At 40.6% G+C, this 19,596-nt stretch overlaps 1 protein-coding gene across 3 annotated transcripts; it reads right to left on the bottom strand.

The window, feature by feature from the left end:
* Positions 1–3,024: 3,024 nt before the first annotated feature.
* On the bottom strand, positions 3,025–18,582 carry Sfpq (splicing factor proline and glutamine rich). Of its 3 annotated transcripts, XM_074080604.1 has the most exons (13): positions 17,669–18,581; positions 17,052–17,240; positions 16,354–16,655; positions 16,163–16,258; positions 14,112–14,308; positions 13,932–14,016; positions 13,544–13,661; positions 12,814–12,862; positions 12,612–12,733; positions 7,214–10,225; positions 4,075–4,122; positions 3,321–3,405; positions 3,025–3,120 (listed from the first exon to the last, which is right to left on the bottom strand). In XM_074080604.1, the coding sequence occupies exons 1-10, from the start codon at positions 18,476–18,478 to the stop codon at positions 10,088–10,090; spliced, it is 2,106 nt and encodes a 701-aa protein (XP_073936705.1). In that variant the 5' UTR covers positions 18,479–18,581; the 3' UTR covers positions 3,025–3,120; positions 3,321–3,405; positions 4,075–4,122; positions 7,214–10,087. The 3 variants fall into 3 exon arrangements, with proteins under 3 accessions (XP_073936705.1, XP_020015232.1, XP_020015231.1); XM_020159643.2 differs by lacking the exon at positions 7,214–10,225 and having other exon boundaries at positions 17,669–18,582; XM_020159642.2 differs by having other exon boundaries at positions 4,075–10,225.
* Between the last annotated feature and the right edge of the window lie 1,014 nt (positions 18,583–19,596).

The raw sequence follows: 19,596 nt of genomic DNA, 5'->3' as shown, positions 1-19,596 counted from the left end.
TTTTTCATTTAAAGTTTGAAACAGAAAAGAAGAAGAATAAAAAAAAACAGGTGAATTCTGTGAGTGTGCATTGTCATTTATTTCTAATTTTGTCCGGTAGTTCTTGTGGTATTCTCACAGTTTTGTTAAATATACCAACCAAAGATGTTTCTTTTGTCCTAATATTTGATGAAGTCCCTATGTTCAAACAATGAAGTAACAGGAGAGCCACACTCCTTAAGATACCAAGTAAAAAAAAATTTTTTTTTTTTTTTTTAGCAGCACTGGGGTTTGAACTCAGGGTCTCACACTTACTAAGCAGGTGCTCTACCACTTGAGCCACTCCACCAGCCCCCAAGTGAAATATTGATAAATTCTGAGACAAAAATTATTCTTTAGTGTCTGCCCCACATGGACAAAATCCAAACCACAGTACCACCAAAAAATAAAAGACAAATAATTACTCTTTTTGAATTTTTGAGACAGGGTCTCCTATGAGTTCAGGCTGGTGGTTTTTTTGTTCTTCTGTTTTCAGTACTGAGTTTTGAACTCAGGACTTCATGCTTGCTAGGCAGGTGCTTTACCATTTGAGCCATGCTCCCAGCCCTGGGCTAATCTTGAACTCATGATCCCTTTTTTAAATTACTGTAACTTGATTGTACAAAGGAATCCTATTGTATTATTTCCATGCATGCATATAATATAGTTTAATCACATTTACTCCATTACTTTTTATCCTCCCATCCCCTTATTTTTTACAATTTTAATGGGCTTCATCTATTTTCATACATGCACATAAGTTACTTCCATCAAATTCACCCTTGCCTTTCATCTTTCCCCTTCCCACTGGTTCCCCATTCCCCTTTTACATTCTGTCATTTTTTTTTTTAGGTCTAGAGTCTGAGAGAAAACATTTTTTGGGTTAATATGATCTTCAGTTCTATACATTTTTCCTGCAAACTATGTAATTTTATTCTTCTTTATGGCTGAAAAATATTCCGCCATACATGTGTACATCTTATTTATCCATTCATTGATTGCTGGGCAGCTAGGCTGATTCAGTTTGGCTACTGTGAATAGTACCATGATAAACGATATAGTATGCAGATGTCTCTATCGTATGCTGAGTTGCATTCTTTCAGAGATATGCCCAGGAGTTATATTAGCAGGAACATATGGTAGCTCCTTTTTTAGTTTTTTTGAGGGACCTCCATATTAATTTCCAGAGTGGCTGCACTAATTTGCATTCCAACCAAGTGTAGCGAGTTCCTTTCCCAAGTCCCCTCAAATAGCAATCCTCCTGATCTCTGCCTCCCAAGTTGCTGGGTTTTCAGGTGAGTCACCAGGCCCCATCTGCTCTTTTAAATACGTTGAATTCAGTTTTAAAGTATTTGGGGGTTGTTTTGCAGTGCTAGGAATTGAACCCAGGCCTTGTGCATGCTCTGGTATTACTGTCATTGAGCTAGCTCCCCAGACCTTCAGCTTGCAAGTATTTTGAAAACTTTTTGTGTCTATTTTCATCAAGGAAATCGGTATATGATCATATTGTTGTGTCCTATCAGTTTTCACATCAGAGAACACTGGCTAAATGGAGCAAGGTTGGTAGCATTCCTTCTCTATTTTATGGAATAGCTTGAGCAGCTTTGATGCTAGTTGATTTTGGTGTGGGGGAAGCAGTAATACTGGGGTTTGAACTCAGGGCCTTATGCTTGCTAGGTGGGCTCTACCACCTGAGCCGTGCCCCCAGCCCATTTTGCATTTGGTCCATGACAGCCAGGACCTGGACTCTACTTAAGCTTCTCATATACCTGGAGTGTGGCACCTGCATTACCATCTCCAGCTCTTTTTTGTGGTACTAGGGTTTGAACTCACAGCCTACACCTTGAGCTACTTCACCAGCACTGGCTGGCTTCAAGTCACCATCCTCCTGGTTATCACTTTGCCTCTTAAGAGTAGCTGGAATTATAGATGTGAGGCACTGGCACACAATTTAAGTGTACTTCAAAGGTCTGGTAGAACTTAGCAGTGAACCCATTTAATCCTAAACTGTTGTTTACTGGTTCAACCAGATTGCTCATTATAGATGTCCAAGTAGTTTATGCCCTAGGTTCAATTTCGGTGGATCCATTTTAGATTTTCCAGTGTATTAGAATACAAGTTTTCCCCTAATGATCCTCTGAATCTCACTTGTTTATGTCATATCCTTTTTCTTTTTTTTAAACTCACGGCCTACACCTTGAGCCACTCCACCAGCGCTTGTTTTGAGCATTATCTACCCAGCCGCCACCCCCGCCTTGGTCTCAAACTCCTGCCTCAGCGCTAGATTAGACATACACCACACACCTGGCTATATCTTTCAGTGCTAGGGTTGAATCGAGGGCCTTGTGTATGCTCGGCCATCACTGAGCCCCAGCTCTCCACAGGTGGTTTTCTACTAGGCCAGTCTAGGCAATACAGTAAGACATCCATCTCAGAAATACACAAAAATATTTAATTCAGAGATGGGAAGATTTTGGCTATTTCCAAAGTTGGTTGGCTTCATTGCTATGGGCCTGCATCAGGGCAGAGAGGATGTAATGGAGTGCATAGTGTTGCAAAGCTGCTTACCAGATAGGGAACAGGAGGAGGCATAGAGAAAGTCAGAGAAAAGGATTGGGAGCAAGATTATGCCCTTCAAAAACTCACCCCCCCAAAACCTGCGTCCTTCAACTACACCCCACCTTCCAGTTTCCACCAAGTCCTAAATTCATTCAAAAATCCATGATTTTTTTTTTTTTTAAATCCATCAACATGAAACCACTGATGAGGTCAGAGCCCTCATGATCTACACACTTCTCCCCAAGAGCCCATCTCTGAAACTGTGCTGAGGACCAAGTTCCAACTCTAGGCTTTTAGGAAGTTTCACATTCAAACCCTTAATGTTGCTTTAAGTTTGAAACCAGGAAATGAGTCCCATCTTTTTAAGAACTGTTTTGAGGGCTGGAGGTGCTAGAGTGCTTGCCTAACAAGTACCACACACACCAACAAAAAAACGGAAAAGGACAATCAATTTTTAAATTATCTTTATTAATGGCAGATAAGTTGTTCATTCCTCCTTTGTACTCATCCTCACAGGTTTTCTGGACACAGCTCACCTGGATCCTGCCAATTAAAAAAAGGAATCAGAATGACTTCAAGTTCTTAAACACTATCAGTATCAACTGAACCTAGTATTAATCTAGAATTGTATTAATAGCAATTAATGAAAGTTTTTATGTAGCACCAAAAGGCAGCTTGGTTGTTTTCTTTTATATAGCACCCCTAAAGACAGCCCAAAAAATTAAAAGTATCATTCAACTTACCTAGACACTGTCACTCTTAAAACTTGTGGCTCTTTTCTTCTTGGTTGGTCTATGCTGAATGGTGTCTTGAGAATACCGTATCCACCTATAATTAGTGTTTCATTAAAAATTACACCATATTAATTTTTAGTGTATGTTTTATTCTGACATTAACAGATCAAGTATGTACATCACTAGCAAACACATGGGGCTAGAAGACGGGGGGAGGAGGAGCACAGAAACATAGATACTTTTTTTTCCAAGTGTGTCAATGGAATTTTCCACAGAGCACAGCAGTGAAATAATCTTATGGAGATTTTTCAATGGACTTATAAGCTAAGCTGAATTTAGAGTACTGAAAATCTCCCATTTAACACAAGCTTTCTTTTCTGCTGGTAGTTTTCATTACTTAACTATGTATCTTTTTAAAAAATAAATTCTTCTTGTTTGACACTCTTCCTATAAATACTTTACTACACAACTTTTTCCTTTTGGTGCTGGGGATCAAAGCCCAGCCTTCTTGCATGCTAGGTAAGCACTCTACTAATATGCTGTATACTTCCAGACCTCACAAAATTTTCAAGAACAAAAATTAAAGAGGTAATCCTTTGGGAAAGGTAAACATTAGGTACCAAACAAGTTTCACCTCACATAGTAAAACAATTTTAACCACTGAAAAGAAAATCAAGTCCAAGATTTTTCTCACAGAGGTTAAGATTTGAGTTCAAACCCCAGTCCCACACACAAAAAAATTAAGATTTCTAAGGATACTTACTTCAAGTCAATGAGCACTCCAGTGTCAGCCAACATCAATCATTCTTACCTAAAGAATAATAAGAGAAAGTTAATATAAAAAGATAAAGTTACAGAAAGGCTTGAAAATGCTAGTTAACCTCAAAATTTAAAGAGTAAAATTCCAGAGACAAAGATTGGGATGTTATAGCATAAAAAAATAGGAAGAACTTCACGGGGAAAAAAAAATCTAAAATTATTCTTTATGTAAATAATGACACTAGAATTAGAAGGAAAACTGTAACTTCTTTAAAATGCAAAAGCCTAACTCCTATTTTCACCAGTCTGAGCACAAGGAAGTTTGACTGCAATCCAAAATATACTATCCCTTATGTGAAGGTATGTGACAACCTTTACCTTACCAGGTGGTTTTATCAGCTCTTTTCATATGAAATCACATACCCTGCCCCCTAATTCAAGTATACCTTCCATTCTCAAGTGGGCTAACCACCTTCAGTATGAGTCCAAGAGTGCTTTACCCCCTTCGTACAGCACACAACACTGCAGTTCTTTATCTGCAATCCTACATATTTGCCTCACTCTTTCCCCTCGTCTCAGTGAGTTTTAAGTTAGGGTAGGGAAGCTATGCCTTACTGGGACAGCAAGGAACCCAACTTTTTCTAAGGGAAAAGACATTCACCTTCAATATATACCTGGCACAGTGCACAACAAACAGAAAGCTCAGCCTTAATCAAGTTCCAGGTTTTTCTTTCTCCCTGTATCACTACTGAGACGGGTATATGAAATAGAATTCCCTGTTGCACATGTACCATCCATAAGGGATACTATATTGTTTTGCATTCTTCCCCCATTCTCCAGATTATCCTTGTCCTATTCTATGTCAAGCCCCCTTTTTCACCATTGAAAAACAAAAACAACAACAAAAAAAACCCCTTTTCAGCACTGGTGTTCAAAAGCAGCATTTTTTATGGTTGATGGTTACCAGCAACTGTGAGATTCCCACAGCTGAGTCTTAAAAATTGCCAATCATTATCTAGCAGCAATGACAGATGATTAGAAGCAGTCAAATACTCTTAAGTCTTTCTCTAATAGGCAGCCCTTTGAGAACTGCACTAGCTGATAGCCCTGAAACATTATCAGCTAAAGCCAAAACCAAGTAAAGGCCCAGAACAAACACCCCAGCTCTCTAAAACCTGTCCAAAATTATTAAGGGAAAGGCTGTGAATGCAGGACTGTGGATCATGTCACTGCAGCTAACAATGATTAACAATAGGAGACATGCAACCCCCATTAAGGTTAAAAGTCCAAAACTAGTCACACGCATCTCTTTATTAGGGAAAGTGAGACTATTATGCATTCTTATAGGTTTGCAACCTTTTGTGAAGAGTACCCATTGCATTTCTTTCATCTTTCAGAAAGCACCAGTATCTGTTCCAAGGGCCTAACAGTACGAAAACACATTCTGGCATCACACCTCTGAACTCAAGATTGTTCTCGTTGAAAATAATAATTTTAGTTAACAATAAAAGATTATGAAATACAATGCAAGCACCTCAGTATATAGCATCATTACTGAACCCGGCTTAATTCCCAGCTTTTTGATTGAGTGGTTTTTAACAAACCCACTGTACTAAGATTCACAATTTACAGCTGCATACAAATTAAAACTAGTAAGAATCAACTTAAGTCAATGGTTTTTTTGTTCTGAAGTGCAAAAGCCTAATCTTGAAGCAGAGCAAAAGCAAAATAAGCCTCCCCACCCCAATGATGTTTATGTCCATATATTATACCAAGTACATTCTCTTGAGAATTGTTACTGACTAGTATGCAATAGGCCTGAATTTTTTTCTCAATACTCAAATCACTAAGCCACGGTAGCAAGCATTGGCCACCGATTTAATGGATTATGACACAGGATACTCCCCCCCCCATCAGGGTTCTATGCAGGTTAGTGATACGTCACTAAGCTGAGCATTATTTGATCTGCATTGTATTTATGGAAGAGCTAAACTAGTCACCATTTGCTTCTTCATCTTTCAGAAGAGTCAAAAGTTGCTTGCTTGAATGGACTACATATTAAGAGTACAAATGTGTCCCCACCCTGTGACTTGCTTGCCAAAGAGCAAGCCATTTTTCTTGATACAATCAAAGAAAATTCTGATAGTCATGAAGAGTTTTCACCAGCATTTATGCAAAATAAACCAAACTTTCCAATTACAGAGCAGAAAGCGTTATAAATGAAAGCTGTTTCTCATGCATGCTAGCTAAAAACCAGTTCAGAGATCAAAGTTAAATTGAATTGAGGTATGGAACAACAGTCGATGCAAAGGCTAAAAGTCCTAAGCAACAAAACAAAGTGCTTTTAAAGACTAATGTCTTTTTCTAATTAAACTTTTGGACTGTAATATCATATCCCTGAAGCTAAGGGAACAAGGTCCAAAAAGCTACTCTGAACAAATGCAGTCATTCTACAGAATACGACGAAGTCTTATGATTGGGAAAGGCTCCCAACATGTATTGAACTGTAGGCAAGTCCATGTTTCACACCACTCTCCCCCCAAGTTTATACATATTTAGACCATTCACATAACTTGAACTACTCACATTAGATTCCCATCTAAGCCCAAGTTAGTAACATAAGGTGTTCCCATGAAGCCCATGTTTGAAAAAAATTTCCAATCATATTACAAAAAACCAAAAATCCTGTTTTCTCTTAATTCACTCAAGCTGAAGAATTACCAAGATTGCATAATGAATTAGACACTGCTTACCTATGGGCAGCTCAGTTTGCAACAATTGAGACTATATCACATACTATGCAGTCCATATCAAGGTGCTAAAAGCACCCTGGTTTCCCAGTAGTTTGGTTCCCTCTCCCCCCACACCATGTTATCTTCAGTTATAATGCAACTAAAGAAAACCACACAACTGAGTCAAGATGTACAGAAGAATCAAGTGTGCACTTTTTATCTTGAGCACTGAATTCTGCCTAACAAATTACAGCTTTAACCCCAAACCCACACAGTTTTGATATAAGCTAGCTTTCCATACAGTGTTAGGTGCTGCACTGTAATTTCATTGTCAGAAGTGTGATGTCAGAATGCCCACGGAATAAAAGTACATAGCAAGTCACCAAGTTAGATTATATTGCTTTTACCTACCTGTATGCAGTCGGCAATGAGAATCTTGGAGCAAGCAGGAATACTACATCCGGGTCCTAATGTCCATTGCCATTTGCGGTACTACGTTCCTCACAGTTACGCACTGCAGAAATGCTGGCTAAATGCAGTTATGTAGCAGGCCACTACTTTAATAGTGCATAATTGCAGTCCAAGAACACCACAAAACATTTCGCCACAACTTTGTGGCTTACCCAAGCCAAGTATCTAAATTTTTATCTGCCATAATATGCCACTTACAAAAATTGCACAGGCGTAACATTACACTTTCCCAAATTATTATCTGTTTATATTAGGGGTGTAACACATCTATAGAGTGGTGGGTTTTAAAATACTTATTGGGAGTTTAATTTTCTAGGCAGAAAGGATTATGGTTTCACTAAACAATGTGAGCCAATGGTTTAAGCTTGTAGGATTCCTACTAAATATGCTAGTTCTAAAAACGAGTGTTCCTCTTAAAATTATGTAAGAATGTGAAGAGGAAGAAATAGGGCCAAGTGTTCTTTTTTAAATGAGAAAAATAGCTGAAATACTTCCCTTTCCCACCCTAAGATTCATTATTAACTTTTAGGAAACTACTCAACAAGATGATTTCAATTCACCTTTGGCTAAAAACTATCATATACATTTGAATGTCTTACAACCCTTGGTACACTGCTGTTTCAGTGATGAAAGTCATGTCAGTTGAAACTAAACATTTGCTAAACAACGTTTAGCAATTCTACAGCCCACATAAGGCTATCAAGAGCCACAACTTTCAGCAGATTATCCATTAGCATCCTTCACCATTCTTCAAAGGTACATTACTACCAAAAGCTTATTTTAGGGGTCTGTGCCAGCATCCCTTATAAAGAAAGGCATGTAAATCTGAAAAATAAACTGAAACATTAATTTTATAGGCAGATTTTCCCACTTCCCCTCCAGCCCCCACCCACATACATTCCAGTCCACCCTGTGGGTGTCCCATGAACACCCCTAAACTTCTTATCATTAGAATCCCTACTGTACAATTCAACCAAATTGTAATGGACTCCTTTCAAATCAAGACCCTTGTTTCCATACAGAAAATCTCATTAGGTATCACCAATTAATACTTGTCTTGGGACAAAACTTTCTCACTGATGTAATATGGTAGAAGTACCCATTTACAAGTGTGTTGGTGAATAAAAATGAGTCTATCTTCTAAGGAGATTCTTTCCCTTACTTAGCACACCATATACCTGTCATTCACACCACCAGAATTTGGTGACATGCTTTTACATTCCACTAGTATTTTATTTAAACTACCCTGTTTTCCTATGCAGAAAGTACTCAGTTGTTTCAACAATGTCTCCTTTTGTACTCAGGCACAATACTAATCTTCAGCATGTTAAAGGCTTGTTTTAGAATTTTTCTTTTGCCAATTAGCAACAAGAACAGAGGTGAAAGATGAAGACATTCCATAGTCAAACTGGAATGGAAACATAACTAAGAACAAAGCCAAACCATTCAATTACTTTACCTACTGTTAGGAACTTGTTCCTCTAACGTATTTACACTGGGAAAGAAATCATGCTCCATTGTACTAAACAGACAACAGTAAACATCTAAAATTGAGTCAAAAAGTCTCTTGTTCTAATGCAAGGAGATTCAATGAAGTTGACAAGTAACTGACAACGCCATCGAAACATGCCAAAGCTTTACGGTGGGAGGAAGGGGTATTTGTACTGTGTAGCATGAACCACTCTCTCCAGATTTAGTGCTACGTCAAAAACAAAAGATGTAAAAACAGGTAAGTTTATAAGAATGGTTATTTGCAACCTATTTGCTATTAATGTCACTACTAGCTCTTGAGAACCAATGTATTTTTATAGTCCTACAGATTTGCCCAACAGAAGTAGCACAAGGAGATGTAAGTTACAGAGTACAAATGTAAATAGAGCTATACCTACTTAATTAACTAAACCTTACTTTCAAGTTGAATTTTTCAGACTAAACCCCATCTTTATAAATCACTTCAAGTAATACATGAAAAGGCTTCATGTTTAACAATCTTTAATTCAATTGTAAAAGTCCAGTACAAGCCATTTGTAGGGCTTGGGATTTGTTCTTTTAAAAACAAGAATTGGGGGTATGCAACAAAATGATCTTTCCACTTTTCAAAAAACTTTCAAGGAAAGGATAGATCATAGGGCCATTGAAGATCCATTCTTCCTCCCCCTAGCAATAGTTTACACCCATTGTATTATCTTAATACATATTCCTGAATGAAGATTTACAGTTCAGCTTTGCTTACATTAACCATTTAAAAATACTTAGCACCAGCTTGCTTCCTCCTATAATGCCAAACAAATCGTGAACTACTTCAAGATGCATTTCTTCTTAAAACAGGGGGGCAGTTATTTGTAGAAAGCACTACTTAGCTTCCAGATACATTTCCCAGAAATGGCATATGCCATCCACAGGCCTAGACACTCTCATGCTTTCAAAGTGGAATACCTAGCCTAATGTGCATAGAAGCATGAATGGCAAAGTTGAAGATCAATAGTAGAACTATTTTTCTATTTATTTGAAGCACAGTAAAAAAAAAAATTGGTACACTTTGGAAATTCAGTGGCACAAGGTACACTGCCATTAACTTGAGGAACATTATACAGTTAAAAAAAAAAAGGAAATAAAAAGGGAATTTTTTTTTCCTGTTTTGAACACTCCATTACATAATTTTACCTGCCCAAACAGACCATTTACAAATATCAGGTCAATAAACTGCTAACATCCATAAAAAGGTAGCTTTCTTACTAAAATGCAAGAATTTAAAAGTGGTATCTAAACAAGAAAAGACAAAAACAAACTGGAATGAAAGCCTAGATATCACATCTAAAATCGGGGTTTTTTGTTTGGACCTTCATACTCTTCTCTGCCTCTACCATATCCTGCTGGAGTTCCAGGCCCCATTCCTCTAGGACCCTGTCCACCCACAGGCCCAGCACCTCCCTGCCCAAAGCGCTCAGTACGCTATTGGAACAGTAATTAACAGTTCATTATATGTAGTTGATGTCCATGTGTGTTAAGAAAATATTTTAGAAGGTTCCGTAGTCAACGTTCGTCGATACAATCACCAATGAGTCGATCCACAGGTACCGGGAACATAGAAAGGAAAAAAGGGTAATTTGAAAATTAGTTTACGATAATACATGCCTTGTGGTATGTTCCCACTTGAGCCATTCTCATACACCTGTTTCAAAGAACAGATCTTCCCTGTAGTGCTAAAAAATTTAAGAATTAGTGCAGATGTGAAAATCCATTCCAAAATGAGTTCTAAGAAATTTCACATCAAATTAATCCACTGATACGCTTGCAAAACTCTCCTTGAAGGTCTGAACAGAAAATTTAATCTCCAAGTAAGCCTAAGAAGCCCAACCAGACAGTCAATTCACTCAATGAAGTGACAAAGACCTACTCACCAGTTAGTGGCATGTGCTGCATAAGAAACCTTGTGCTTTTCAAGATCTTAAGACACATCTGCAAAGTTGCAGAAATCTTAAAAGGTTGAAACTTAATAAAATGCTACCAGACTACAAAAAGAAAAAGCACAAAAAACTAAGAGATTTAGTTACTTAACCGGCACAGTAACTTGATCAAAAAAACTTGTGTTGCCATATTCTCACAGGTATACCACACCTTCAGAGCCATCACTATAAAACCAGAGACAATTATGTTCACAATACTGTTTCTGCATTGCTGCAAACTGACTAAACATACAGCCCACCTTTGTAACAGCACAACTCTCCTTAGAAGTTTGAAAAGTGCACTCACATTTTGCTATGAATTTATGTTTTAGGTATCTACCAAATCAGCCTTATGCCAAGCTTAAAGTGACTGCAATAAAGCAGTGACTTCATTGTTTCATGTAATTTTAGGTACTTCTAAACTTAAAATAGAATGTATGTACCCAAACAGCACAACTCTATAGATATGCAAACACAGAACCTACACTTTCATATTCAATTTACAATAGCCCAGTTACTAAGTATTACTCCAATGAGAAATGTAAACTAAAACGGCATCAGTGTTTAACTATTCCTATACATAATTTTAACATTTTTTTAAAAAACAAAATACTGTAGGTCTACTTGAGAAGACTAAATCTCAATTCTTTATACTTTTGAAAAACCTTAAAAACTGCATAGTTTTTATGCATTACACTTTGTATCTCAAAGAGCCAAAAGGGAAATTTTGGAGGCTTCAGGACTGTTAAGCAACAGTTTCGAAGGAAGCTGTTAAGACATGTAAACATGTCTAAGACATGCAAAGCCTTAACTGTGGGATCATACTAAACTAGAGCTTACAAATTTGATACATACCTAGTAATTTGTCTTCAGGAAGCACATAAGTCAAAATGTCACCCACATATTTTTAAAATTCGATGAAAGTTATAGTGTATTTAGCCCAACAGCTATTTACAGTTGTAATGTTAATTCTCAAAAAGCCTGAGGTAGACTTTAAGTGAGGTCTCATACTAAATCCTGAAGTTTCTATGTATGAAATGAATTTTATGAACTACACAATGCATCTCCTTTGAATCAAGTCCTATAGGTGAACTAGTAGGATTCAATTCAGCTGTAAAAATACACTCTAAACCCACCAAAATTCTGTCCTGAGAATTTGTAAAGTCCTAATACAGTCAGTCACTCAAAGGAAAATTCACTTGATTGTTCTAAGCACCTGACAGGCTACCTGTACAGCTAAACAGGATAGAATCAAGAAGGTTCAGATCAAATGCACACGATTAGTATGCTTAAAATTGTTGACTTTTGCTACCCTGTAGCAAAAAGACTTCAGTTTATTTTAAAGGTACACCTACAGACAGGCCCAACAGGTGGGAAACGACGAGTCAAAACACTAAACAGTTCCCTTTTCATGGGATAGAAGCCACACCAAATATAGGTCATAGGTCAAAGTCCTACACATCACTAACACATGTCTAAAGCTACAAACTGCAAGTCTGATTCCTACTTATGGCAAATACCATCTTCTAGAATGACAGCTTGCCATTTCATTACCCTCAATCGGGTGTAGAAAAATCACATGCAGTATCTAACATCTAGAATTTGGATATGCCATGCACTGGAGGTTCAAAAGTGCATAAGCAATAAAATGAAAAACACCTCAATCTACTCATTGCCAAAGATAACTCCACATACTAACAGCAGACTCCTGGCTGGCAACCATCTGTTTAGGTTACCACACAGTTCTACATTGCCAAGGTATTCCTCAATGTTATATATTTACAAGATAGGGGTACTAAAACAGGTCCAGTCACCTACTTTTTTAAAAAGCACACACATGTAAGTCAGGAAAAAGAAATTTCCTTTGTACTACGTCCCACAGGATACATTACCATGTCGCTTCCCATCATGGAACCACTCATGGTTGCTGGTGGAACTCCAGGATTGGCTTCATAACCTATGCCACCACCACCACCTAGAGGTGGAAATTTCTGGCCTCCTGAACCATAGGGATCTAGAAAACAAAAATGATGGTCACAACTCCAACAGAATACTGTTCTCTTATGATACTGTTAATTTAATTTTCACACTTACCTCCCATGTTCATTGCTCCTCCACCACCCATTCTCATGTCTCTCTCTCTCTGAAAGAAAAAAAATTTTTTTATTACCTATGCTCTACAGACACCAACCACTCTTGAGTACAAATAAATTTAAAACCTAAATAAAACTTTATAAGCCTCAAATACCATTTTCTATCGACCGAAGTATTTTTCTTTTTTGGCTGTATGAGGTCTGAACTCAGGGCTTAGTGCAAACACCCTACCACTTGAGCCACACCCACAGCACTTTCTAGTTGTTTCTTTTTTAATGGAGTCTTGCATTTTTGCCTAGACCAGGATCCTATGTCTCCTGCATTGCTGGGATGACAGGTGCACACCACCAAACCCAGCCATTGGTTGAGGAATAAAGTTCTGCTAACTTTTTTGCCTAGGCTGGCCTCAAACCCTGACTCTCCCAAGTAGCTGGGATTATAGACATGTACCACTGTGCCTGGTTAAAGTATTTTAAAAAACAATTTTCTGAAAACTATCTACATTTAATTATCAAAAAAAATCTGTAAAATTTCTCCTGTTCCAATGAAATCCTTCAGCCCTTCCCAGGAGCAGAAAAAATAGAAGCTAGAAACTCATGGCAATCAAACTCTGGGGGGGAAATAACCGTAATAACTACACTTTGAAATTTTATCTTTCAGTCAAATTTCTTCCTAGGTACCTACAAACTCTATAGACAACTCCAATTAGATTAAGTAAAACTTAACTTACTGGATCCATGTAGCCCATTCGGCTATAACTTTCCTCTCTTTGGCGTCTCATTTGTTCTTCCATCTCACGTTGGCGAATCATCATCTCTTCCTCCCTTCTACGTCGTTCCTCCTCTTGCCTAGAAATAGTTATCATGCATATAAACCAAACTGTCATTCATATCTTTTAAAATTTGATTGAAAAAAGCTAGTAGTGGTTTGTCTGAATCTTAGAAAGTAGGGGTTACAGCCTGTAGAGTCTAGGAACTCTAATAGCAACATTCTGGCAAAAAAAAAAAAAAAAAAAAAAATAAGCTTTAGTAATGAAAACCTTACACTCAAGCTCAACTTGTTTCCTAAATGTCAGAACATCAATGTGGTAATAAAGGTTCAAAGTAATAATATTTTACCTCAACTGCATTTCTTTACGTTTCTGCATTTCTTGATTGTGAAGTTCTTCCATGCGTCTTAATTCTTCCTGGCGTCTCATCAGATCTGAACATTGCAAATTATTTTATATTTTCGTTAACTGAGGTTCTGGTAAGTTCAAAAGGCAACTAATTCTACCAGTACAACTCAGGTAGTTTTACCTTGGCGCAAAAGGTTTGCCTGATGCTCATGGTAGGCATCTTCCATTTCACTTTCCAATTTGTCTTTTGCATCCTTCATGTTTTTTTCAACCTGTTCCCTTTGTTGTTTTTCCATTTCATCCAAGGACTTCCATCTCTGAGAGTATTCATACTCAAATGTGCCATGCTGAGCAAATCGAGGAGGTGTTTCTCTCTCCCTGACAACACACAGATTTAAAACGTGAACTAATCTGTAAATGCAATACTACCTGATTCCTCTACACACTGGGCTAGGAATGTGGCTCAGTGGCAGAGCACTTGCATAGCATGTACTAACCCCATGTACAACCTGCAGCACCACAAAAGAGAACAAAACAACTTTGGTCCTTTCCCTTGCCTATCTATCACTTGTTAAATTTTGAGTCAGGGTCTCACTATGTAGTCCATAATGGCCTTGAATTTGCTATCCTCCTGCTTTAGCTTCTGAGCACTGAGATGACAGAATGTGCCACCACACCCAGCTTCTAGAGCATCACTTGTAAGGAGTATCAAAAGGTTTTTGTAAAAACCACCTTAGTTCACATAAAAGAGCTCCACAGCAAATTAAATACTCTAAGAATGATACAGTAACTAGCTGGGTGCTGGTGGTTTACACCTGTAATCCTAGCTACTCAGGAGGGAGAGATCTAGAGGATCGTGTTTCAAAAGCAACCCAGGCAAATAGTTCCTCTACCTTGAAAAACTCATCACAAATATAGGGCTGGTGGAGTGGCTCAAGGTGAAGGCTCTGAGTTCAAGGTCAGTACCAAAAAACAAAACAAACACACTAACGAATGTATCTTTGAGTGTGGTCCCCAAATGATCTTTGTAAGAAAACAAAACAATGTTCTCAACTTTGCCATACTTTACTCACCCTGTCTCTTCAACCTCATCTTTCTTACTATACCTTTCCATTGCCCTGTACCCTTTGCTTATTTGTTTTGTTCTTTATACTTCTATTAACAAACATGTAACCTAAAAAGGGAGTAATTAACCCAAACACTATCAACTTAATAAGGACTGAAAAATCATACTGCAAAATAAATGCTTTTTCAAAATGACAGTGGTAGAATGTAAGTTTTACTGTCCTCATTTCCTAATTGGTTTCCTCTAGCTGAATTTCTTACCCAGGCTTATTTTTTTCATCCACCAAAAAATCTTTCTAGAGCTGTTTACCGGTGGCTCATGACTATAATCTCAGCTACTCTGGAGGCAGAGATCAGGAAGATCCCAGTTCAAAGCTAGCCTAGGCAAATAGTTCAAGAGACCCTATTTCAAAAAAAAAAAAAAAAAAAAAAAAAAAACCCAAAACAAAACAACAAAAAACCCACAAAAAAGGGCTGGTGAAGTGGCTCAAGGTGTAGGCCCTCAGTTCATACCACAGTCTGGGAAAAAAAAAATTTTTTTACCTAAGAAACCAAGCATGGTGGCTCAAACCTGTAATCCTAGCTACTTGGGAGGCTAAAATCCAGAGTCAGTTTTGCCAGTCAGGCAAGAGACCCCATGTCCCCAATAGCTGAGTGGGGTGGTACCCACTAGTCATCCCAGCTAAGGGAGGAGAATCATAGTCCAGTCCAGGCCAGCCTGGGAAATATCTCAAACATTACCAGACCAAAAAGGGCTGGAGGTATGACTCAAGAGGTACAGCACCTACCTAGCAAGAGTATGGCTAAGTTCAAACTCCAGTGGGGTTGGGGTGGGGAAGCACCACTCACACAATTGTAAGCATCAACACGACCGCATATGAAATGTAGCCATCTCAGAAAATCACTTTAAGATAGTCTCAAACTCTGAGACCGACATTATTAAGCATATTCAAAATAAACTTAAAGGCATATTCCTGTCAAAGAAATTTTGTGGAGCTGGCAATGTAGCTCAGTGATACAGTGTCTATCTAGCATGAGCAAGGCCCTTTAATCAATTATGGGGGAGGAGGGGGAGAGGAATCTATCTTAAGCAAAACTGGAAAAGTCACTAGAACAAATTCTTTTACGCTTACATTAAAAGCTGCCAAAAAATTTAATCAAGCTTACTTTTGATACATTGGATTCTTCTGTGCAAGTTTTTCAGGGAGACCATCTTCATCATCTAATTGTTCAAGTGGTTCCACAATGACTGGACGAGGAGTTCTAATAACAAAAATGGTTCCACCTTAACTTTATTCCAGTTTTATTGCAACATCACAAGTTAATAAATAAATTAGAATTAGCCCAAGACAACTTACGTTGTCAGTAGGAAAACACCTTCACTGCAGCGTTCAAATGCTTTCCTTGCTGCTGGCTTAGAAGCAAATTCAACAATGCCTTTTCCTGTAGATCTCCCGCGATCATCCACAATTACAACAGCCCTTTCAATAGGACCAAATTGGCTAAAGGCTTCTTCCAACAGTTCATTGGAAACATAAGGTGAAAGATTACGAACAGAAAGGGCAGCAGCATGTGTGGCAAATCGAACCCGAAGCTGTCTACCTCTCATGGGTGTATCATCAAGTTCAGCTTTGGCAATTTCAGCCAAGGCTCTGGATTCCTGTAAATATCGGAGACACTCAATTACCAACTTCAAAATTGCCTAATGCTTACTGTCAATTTTCGTAAACATTCTCCTGTTTTCTTCAGCTCAGTTCAAGCAGTTCAGGAAGCCCCCCTTGACACCACTAAAGCAGTTTAATGCCTTGCCTGACATCCACCCCTAAGAAAGACACTATCCAGCAGGTGTATCTTTATGTAATAAAACTGAAAACTGTGAAGACTAACTTATTCTCCCGGGTTTAAAAAACAATCCTTCATCTGTTGCAAAATACAAAGAACGAAATCCTCACCGTTCGACACTATACCAAAATCCAACAATTGGGCTCAAGTGGTAGTAGAGCACTTGCCCCATGTTCAAGCCCCAGTATTGAGGGAAAAAACCAATTACACTCACAAGTTTAATAAATCCGAACCCTTTGCCTTTATTGATAAAAACTTCTCCTGGTTCTCCGTATTTAGCAAATAGTCTTTTGAATTCATCCTCTGTGATATCAGCAGGTAGATTCCCAACAAACAATCGACAGCGCTGTGTGTAGGTTTTCTCTCCAGGCCTCCTCAGGAGAGATAAGTTGGCTTTAAACCCCTAATGAAGAAGGAAGGGAATTTTCACACATCAGCGAGAAGTACAGAAACCCCAAGCTTATCTTTTGCCTTTCTCGATTGCTTTTCGGTTCCATTTAAAGGCAATCAGGCTCACCCCTTGGCGGGATTTCCAACACGACCACTAGTCCTAACGTCCGTCATCACCCGGAACGCTCTGACGGACACACGGCACACCTCCGGAACCCCAAGCACCAAGCAACACGTCCACGGCGGACGGGAGTGGAGACCGGACCCGCGGGCCTCCCGCCACCTCCGCGGTTCGTACGCCGCAGCTCCCGGGCCGCCCCGCCCCCGAGCGCGCGCAGGCGCTCTTCCGGCCGCCGACAAAATGGAGGCCCGCGCGGCGGCCTGGGGAAGGGGGCGCCGCCATCTTAGGGGAACGGACGCGTCGCTCCTGGAGACACTCACCTCCGAGTCCGAGATCTTCTCCTCGCTGCGGCCGCCGGGCCCGCCGGGCGGAGGTCCCTGGTGGTGCTGCGGGTGGTAGGGTGGGTGGTGCTGGCGGCCCCCGCGGGGCTCCCCGCCGCCTCGGTGGGGCGGCTTCGGGTGGCCGCCGGCCGCGCTCAGGCCCGGGCCGCCACCGGGCTTCGGCCCACCGGGCATCTTCCCGCCTTTCGGGCCGCCGGGGCCGGGACCCTGCTTAGGCCCCGGACCTGGGCCCCCCGCGGGCGGAGGCGGCGGGCCCCCAGCCTGGGGCGGGGTGGTCGGGACCCCGCTGCTCGGCGGCGCGGGCGGAGGCGCCCCGGGAGGGGCCGAGGTGACGGCGGGCGGCGGGGTCGGGGTGGGTCCTGGGCCCGGAGGAGCACCGGAGGTCGGAGGAGTGGCGGGAGGAGCCGAGCCCGAGGCCGGCGGGGCGCTGCCTACTCCGGGAGTGGGGCCGGGCCCCTGAGGCACCACCGGTTTGGACGAGTCTTGCGGCGGCGGCGGCGGCTGCTGATGGGGCGGTTGGTGCGGCGGCGGCTGCTGGTGCGGCGGGGGCTGCTGCGGCGGAGGCTGCTGCTGAGGCGGAGGCTGCTGCTGCTGTTGGTGCGGAGGCGGCGGCGGGATCGGGGGTTTGGGACCGCCTGGGCCCGGGCCCATGGGCCCGCGGTTCTGATTGAGGCCCATGCCGGGCGGTGGAGAGCGGAAGTCGTGGAGGCCGCCGCGACCACCTCCTCCTCCGCGCCGGTGGAAGCCGCCACCACCACCGCCGCGACTCCGGAACCGATCCCGAGACATGTCTGTGGTCAAGGGGCGGTCGAGGCAGAAGCGAAGAAGACGCTCAGGGAACGTGGAGGCCACCTTGCTTCGCACAAAATGGCGGATGACACAGGCGGCGGGCCGCCTTTGTCCTCTCTTTATATAGGCCAGCTTGGCACGGCCCCGCCTATCCCTGGATCGACAACTCCAGTAGCCAATTGGAAGTACAGTACTTGATGCCATAAAGTTACGGACCGTAAATCTTTCCTATTGGCTCCCGGATGAGAGGCGGGAGGAAGGGAGGAGTTGAAGTTTCCATTTGGCCAATGAGCGGAGAAGAAGTTCCTGCGGGCCATCGTGATTTGCTGGGAGAAATTTGAATGGGCATGCCAAGGCTTTTTTCCTGTGGAAGCAAATAACCAGGGCCCTATCAGCTCGTAGGGAGAGGGGTTGGAGGCTCTTTTCTTAATTGCTTCTAAGATCAATCTGCTATTCTTGCCCAGAAAAACAGATGTTCTCTGGTTCAGTTATAAATTGAACGTCTCCATTCTATCCTACTTCGTGCTAGGTCAATGAAGTTAGAGAAAATCTCACCGATTTCAAAAACATGCATTCTTAACCGATTTTATTTTGAAACCCCTTAGGAACACAGGTTTGTTGTAGCTGTATAAAATCAGTTTTAGGCTTGAGTGGGTTCACTCTTTATTGGAAAAGAAAAAAGTCTTTGTGTGCACATATGTGCGTGTATATATACATTAATAATTTACAAACACAAATCACAGGAAGAATATTTTTTCTTTTTTCTTTTTTTTTGGCAGTACTTGGGTTTGAACTCACTCTTTGCTTGCTAGGCAGGCACTCTTACTGCTTGAGCCACTCCACCAGCCCTATATATTTTTTTTTTATTATTTTATTACTCATATGTGCATACAAGGCTTGGGTCATTTCTCCCCCCTGTATTTTTTTCTTAATTTTATCCCTGCTTAACACTTCCTGAACAGATTAAGATATTTTAAAAATTACAATATTAAAATATCTATATCAAACCAACCAGTGGGCAGCAACATCTTTCTTCAAAATCCCTGATGTTGTCCCCCATATCTTGGAACCCGTGGCCTCATACATGTTAGGAAAATGCTTTGTCACTGAGCCACATC

Source organism: Castor canadensis, chromosome 7, assembly GCF_047511655.1.
Source record: "Castor canadensis chromosome 7, mCasCan1.hap1v2, whole genome shotgun sequence".
NCBI classification, from domain to species: Eukaryota; Metazoa; Chordata; class Mammalia; order Rodentia; family Castoridae; genus Castor; species Castor canadensis.
This window is presented reverse-complemented; position numbering and strand designations above follow the sequence as displayed.

Coding starts and splice junctions, on each gene's coding strand:
- Sfpq (XM_020159642.2), bottom strand. CDS start 18,478: ATGTCTCGGGATCGGTTCCGGAGTCGCGGCGGTGGTGGTGGCGGCTTC. Junction 13,662..13,931: donor CGTAAAGAAATGCAGTTGAG/GTAAAATATTAT, acceptor AACTATTTCTAG/GCAAGAGGAGGAACGACGTA. Junction 12,734..12,813: donor AGGAGCAATGAACATGGGAG/GTAAGTGTGAAA, acceptor TTTGTTTTCTAG/ATCCCTATGGTTCAGGAGGC.